Below are 6,501 nucleotides of genomic sequence, written 5' to 3' on the forward strand. Positions count from 1 at the left end.
TGGTTGGGCCAAGTGATCGACAACTACGATTCAATAATAAAGGCCTTCCAAGTCAGAGCAAGGAAGATTGAGATCAATGAAGCACAGGCAGCAAGCACCTTCAAGCTATCCAATGAAGACAATAATATGGTAGATCGAACAAGGCACCAGGTGGCCTTTCCATTTTCTTCTTCATCCAGAAGGTGAGGGAAATGTCAAAGATGTTGGGCATCTCTCATAGCATCATGGCTCTACTTTAGAGATGATTGATCAAGGTTCTTCCACTTTTGGGTAGATTTCATGAAGATGTTGGAATGCTTGAGCCAAGGCTTTTCCATTTACCTCACCTGCTGACACACTTTGGTTGCATAACTTTGGATAGAGTGTCCCGGAAGGCAAGGGAAACAAGATACTTACATTCTGTTTTCAAGGCAAAAAGTGATACAAGTCGGTGGTGTTTATAAAATATCTTTGGATGTAGATGTAATCTCTTTTGTACAATTTTTGCTCGATGAGGTTCGAACTGTCTTTGGATATAATCTTTGTTCAACTTTTGCTCTCAGCAATGAATGAGTTATTATACTCGTCGGGTGTAATCTCTTTTAAAACTTTAACATAAATAATACTATTATCGTAACCGTTGCTTTGCTTAAGCAATTAGTACATTTTCCTTGGTTTTAGGATTAACTACAAGCAACACTTAAATTGTTCCAAGAACTAGCTCCGTGGTTGCAAGGAAATACATTTTTGTTGCAACCTACATGAAAATAGAGTTAGCGCGGTGGCTACACAAGAAAATACATTTTCCTTGGTTTAGGATTAACTGCAAGCAACACTAAAATTGTTCAAAGAACTAGCTTGGTGGTTGCAAGGAAATACATTTTTCTTGGTTTAGGATTAACTCCAATCCACACTAAAATAGAACTAATGTGGTGGTTGTTCATTTAGGATTATCTTTTAACCTCTTATTCTAAACTATTAATTGCCCTCTCATTATGCTATAACAACATGCTGTTCCAACCACCAGGCTAGTATTAGATCTGCTCAATGGCATGCTACAAAGAAAGGGGATCCATCGATGCGAAATATATGAAATTGTGGGACTCCAACGATTAAGGTAAATACATTTTCTTTGGTTTAATTAGGAGTAGCTATAGCCACCTCCAAGAACCACCACGGTGGTTGCACCAAGCCAACATCAGCGCACTGGTCGCAGATCTAGATTAGAATAGAAAAAATTTGCAGAGATGACATACCCTTATATATTTTATTATGTATGATGCTTGAATATTTCAATCTTAACTGGAATGATGAATCCACTTCATGTGCCGTCACCAATACCGGCTCTTCAATTTCGTTCTGCTTCTGTGAGCTGTCCACTGCACGAACTATGCGACTAACCGTGTACGTCCTTCGTAGATCGTGCTCTAATTATACAAAAAAGTAATCTAATCCGTTGATTGATGATTTTGAATGAAGTTGATTAGCTGCAAGCTAGGCTAGAGCTATGACCTGTCATGAATGAGCTTCAGGTGTGTGGTAGATTTCGATCTGTTGGAGCTCTTCGTCTGCGTCTTATGATGTTGTCACGAACGAAGAACAATTAGATGCATGTTTATGTGGAATGCAGCTGATTAGCTGCGAGGTTCTATCATCTGTTTGTCTCGAGATTTCATCATGTGTCACGAACGATGAACAATTGTGTGCATGATTTATGTGGCATGGAGCTGACTAGCTGCGAGAGTCTTTCATCTGTGATACGAAAGAGCAATGGATTTGATCAATCAAGCTGCTCAGGCCCCAAGGGTGTAACGTGTTTCCTGCGATACGAACGAGCGATGGCGTATTGTATATTGCATTTTAGCTTGATGAAGGATGTAATATGCTGCAGATGAAGAAGGCAAAGATATTCTGACTGGGCGTGTTACTGTTGCCAGGGCTTACTACGCTTCAAGTTGCTGCTGCTGGGGGATGGAGGGAATTTGAGAGTGGATGGATAACCCAAATGCTTAATTTGGGCTGTTCTGCATCTCTTCTGACTATCTTGCTGCAGCAGATACTCCATGCTTGCTTCGATGCTAGAGAGCATCCTTTTTATGTCGGTCTGGCAATTCAACATCTCTGCCCTCTCAGCTCCCTGCCTGTTCAGGACCTTCACCTCGGCCCATGTGCTTCCAGTGAGCCTTGCGTACTCCACTTCTGTCTGCGGATTGGCCTCAAAAATCTCGATTTGTGCTTGCGTTGACGCGGCAGGAGCAGAGCCTCGCGCAGAATGTATTAGTTGCTGTTCGGGTTCATACTCGCCCCCGAAACTATCATCAGCTTGCCTATTTACCTGAGCACCGAAGCAGTTGATTATGTATCGAGCGCTTGGAGAGCCAGACTCCTGCTCATGGGTCAGACAGATCCTGTGAATCATGCATGAAGCGCATGTTATTGACCCTGTAAGCTGCTTGTTTTTCCTCTATAGATTTCGGAAAGACATTTCCGCAGAAGAGAAATATTGTACTAAAATATCGTCCGGTCTTGAGAACTTACGGGTGCGATCGCGGGGACGGTGAACGGCTTCGTGGTTTGGCTACGGCTTTGCTTGGACCTTTGAGATTCCGTTCTCGACCAGTTTGACCGCCTATTTCTGCAATATAATCCTCTTCAATGGACCGTTGAGTAGACGGGAGGCCAGGCTGCCTTGCAGGAAAACACGAAGACGCAATTCTCTCTTAGAGTGTCCTCCAAACTTCGATTATGAGTAACCGAAGTACAACAGACAATTCTTATTGCCGAGTGGATTAAGGAAATCGGGAACGCTACAAGCATGGATGACACACGTGTGGACCAGAATAATTGTTCAGATCTGGAGTGCACCTTTGCAGGAGGATCTGCTTTGATGGACGTCTCCGTTTCGCTTTCGATAAGCCGTGCACGATCAATAAGGCGACGGATCTCCCTTTCCACATATTCAAGCTGAATTTGTGGCGGCTCGTTGCTATAGCTCAAGACCACATTCTCCCTCTCCAACTCTCTTTGAATTTTCCTCACCATCTTCAAAAGTGCAACTGCATTTCCTTCCGGTTCCGACTGCAAGTACACCTCTGAGACACCATAGGTGAAATTTGAGGCAAAGCCTTCTTTCAAATTCTACATGGCAGGCTTTTAATGCTAATGCAAAGGGCGTAGCAAGCTCATACTTCAAAGTGAGCATGATCAGTCTACTAGAAATGGTCGGGGGTATAATGTCTTACGTTCACTATCTATATTGTAGCTCACCTGATAAACATCCAAGCATCCATCCAAGTGTGGCTTTCTTTTTAAGGCTCTCATTTTCTTTCTCCAGTTGTTTTCTTGCCCTTTCGTCCCTTCTTCTTCTATGATTTATCAATTCATTCTTCATCTCTAGTTCCAACTCTAATTCTTGGATCCTATCTTCCAGTCCCTGCAATTTGAGAAATGCACAAGGCTATTAGATACAGTCTTCCCATATTTACAGGTGAAAGTGAAATTTGTAGAAGCAACTATGGTTTTGTATGAAGAAGCTACGCAGATCAGCCTATTTACGAGGATACCAGCGTGATTTCTTTGCGCATTCCTTTGAGCTAGTTTTGGCAACGACATGTTTGCATGGTTATCCCGGATAAAAGGACTTCGTTGTCTCGCCAAATGTATCATTCATATTGCTGCTTATGTCGATGTACCGTGTTCTTCTATGTTAATCTAAAATTATCCTATGAAAGAAGGGGGGGAATCGGAAAGGAGAGTAACGAACTGGGAAGACTCTCCTTCATTCTCCGTTTATTTTGTAGTTCTCTGAGATTTGTAAAGCACAAGGGCCTCAACGACGCACTTTTAGAAGTCAAAAGGGAGTGGATACCTTTCCTCTTTTACGCTCCTCTTGAAGCATGTGTTCAGCTTTTCTGAACTCATCCTTCAGACGCTCAACTGATGTCTTGACTTCAGCTCCCGACTCTTTTTGTGCATGTAACTCTTTTTGGGTTTCCTTCATCTTGTCCAACGCTGCTTCTAGTCGTTGTTTCATAAGGCATTTCTCTTCCTGATGCTCACTTTGTGATACGGTGCTCTGGAATTTCACGTTCTCAAGCTCAGTTTCCAGATAGCCGACATAGTCCAATAGGTCATCACTGGTTTTTGCGTAGTCCATTGCAATATGTGACTTGCCGGAACGTCCTTCCGAGTCTTGTTGAGAAGAGAGACCTGCTTTGTTCTCCATCTGGTTGGGTGGAAACCTCAGGCAAGTCAATTTGAATGATTAAGAGAATCGGAAGTCCGGGTAACCACAGTCCGACGTTAACCTTCTAGGGCTACGAATGCTGCGAATTCGGTCACAAGGACAGGAGATAAAATTGCAGGACTTTGGAAAGTAGAATTTCTGTGAACCGTCTGCGGTACTCGTGCTTACAGACATATTTTTCGCTACGCGCTGCGATTCCGACCGGGATTCATAACCGCCGCAAGCGTAATACAGTGACGTTTTGAAATACCGTGGGTCAAGCCGGCGGCTTCACCCGCATGACACATAAGAAAGCAGAGCTAGAAGAGCGGTTGAAACCTGGATTGGGAAACTGGGATTCTGGGCCGTAACGAAGGGATACAGGTAGAATGGTAAGGAGATGCAGGAGAGGGAGGACGTTATTGCAAGGATCACATTGTGATTTGGAAAGGTAGTGCGGGGAGGATTACTTGAATGACTTTGGATGAGAGAACGCGTCGATCATTTTGATGCTTGCAGATAATGAATGAATGAAATGAATGATGGGGCGCGCAACGCTAACAGCCAGATGATGAAGAGTCTTTGGCCCCTCATCGGACGGCTCATAACGTCCCATGCATTTCGACATGAATCTGACGGCCGCCGGCCGCTGCCTTCACAAAACTAATTTCTTTGCCTTTCTCTACTACCATGCAACACACCGACGAGAACACATCCTCGCAGCAACAATAAGGCCACATACATAACTAGTCCAATTACTTTAAAGTTAAGGAGGTAACAACACAATTGTATTTCCATTGGTACCCATTATATTATGCATAAAGTAATCATAATTACAAAATTCATCCATAAAATAATTTATTTTTACTATAATGACATTGTCTTCCCAAGAGCTTTGGAATGTGTGCCCAAGTTTCCATTTGGTCTTTATCCTAAAAATACTTAACAAAAATCCTAAGGACTATCAATTGTTACATTAAACCCTTATTTTCTTGTTTCCGGGTTTATTCTCAAGAATCTTTGATTGCATGCCATAAGCATGCCATTACCCCTTAAATCCCAATCACAATGTATGCTTCCATTAAAATCCTAAATTATTTCTTAACTCATAGTGGAAAAAGGCACTACGTCAATGGGGGAAAGCCATTTTAAAAGAATAACTTGAAGAAATTACATTCAATAATTACACACTCACTACTAGCTAGAGGTCTCTAGGGCACAAAAAAACAACAATTATTTAGAGAAGAAAGAAGCCTAAATAAAGGAACCAATATTGAAAGCCGATGGAACTGATTGAGTTCATGATCATTTGCTTACAAATAGAGTTAGTAGCATAGTAAAACTATCACAACAAGACAAAGCACCTACAAACGTGCACACAGACGCATTTTTTTAACTAAAAAGAAAACTTACAGGTGCGTCCATTTGTGCATCTATTGGCGCGTCTATTGGCGCGTCTACAGACCCACGTCTAAAGACATGTCTATATAACAGATAGATGCACCTATAGACGTGCCTATAGACGTGCAAATAGACGCCCTGCTAGAAATTAAAAAAAATAGAGAGACGCATACATAAACGTGTTTATAGACGTGCTTATAGATGCTCTACAGAATATTTTTTGTTAATAAAAGCAAAATTTTGTATGGTTGAACAGAATGCTGTGTATGTTGTGTATAGTTACAAGAACCCCATTTCCACATTGTGCAATTTAATTCTTACAGCCAACCGTATTTTAATTAGCACAATTGCAAGCACGTCTATGGCCGATGATTACAATTCTGAATATTAAAACATTACAACTCCAAAATGTTTAGTTCACAAGGCATTAATTCATAGAACGTTGCACAAGGAAATTGAAAGCCAAAAAAATAAAAGGAGTGTATATTAATTCATAGCTCAAAAAGTGCTTATATGTACATATAGCACGAAGCCAAGCCACGTCCTGTGGCTTCAAGTACAAAAAATAAGAGGAGTGTATATACAAGAGAGGCACGAAGCCAAGCCAATGGCTTCAAGTACCAAAAAGAGTAGATATCACTACTTCTATGACTAATCTAAGTTCTCCACATCCTGGCTCCCTTCTTACTAGTACACTTTGAAAAACTTACAATTGGGCCTATGATATGGAAGTCCTACCTTCGGATGCACGTATATGTTTGCATGGGTAAAGACATGCTGAATATATACCTGTGTCATTGTGTTACTACAGAGTTGCATTGTGATCGAAGAACATTTCCTGTACAGTTGAGGAATCCATTCCCCATGCTCATCCTTAATATTCTTCAATACAATAG

The 6,501-nt window shown here is 41.5% G+C and overlaps 1 protein-coding gene across 1 annotated transcript; it reads right to left on the reverse strand.

Moving 5' to 3' along the window:
• Positions 1-1,903: 1,903 nt before the first annotated feature.
• LOC147897283 (uncharacterized) lies at positions 1,904-4,204 on the reverse strand. Its single transcript, XM_087380842.1, has 5 exons — positions 3,848-4,204; positions 3,247-3,412; positions 2,845-3,071; positions 2,518-2,663; positions 1,904-2,387 (listed from the first exon to the last, which is right to left on the reverse strand). The coding sequence occupies exons 1-5, from the start codon at positions 4,202-4,204 to the stop codon at positions 1,904-1,906; spliced, it is 1,380 nt and encodes a 459-aa protein (XP_087236968.1).
• Between the last annotated feature and the right edge of the window lie 2,297 nt (positions 4,205-6,501).

This window comes from Dipteris shenzhenensis, chromosome 10 (genome assembly GCF_047967505.1).
Source record: "Dipteris shenzhenensis isolate YYH24624 ecotype China chromosome 10, Dip_SZ_1.0, whole genome shotgun sequence".
Classification (NCBI taxonomy): domain Eukaryota; kingdom Viridiplantae; phylum Streptophyta; class Polypodiopsida; order Gleicheniales; family Dipteridaceae; genus Dipteris; species Dipteris shenzhenensis.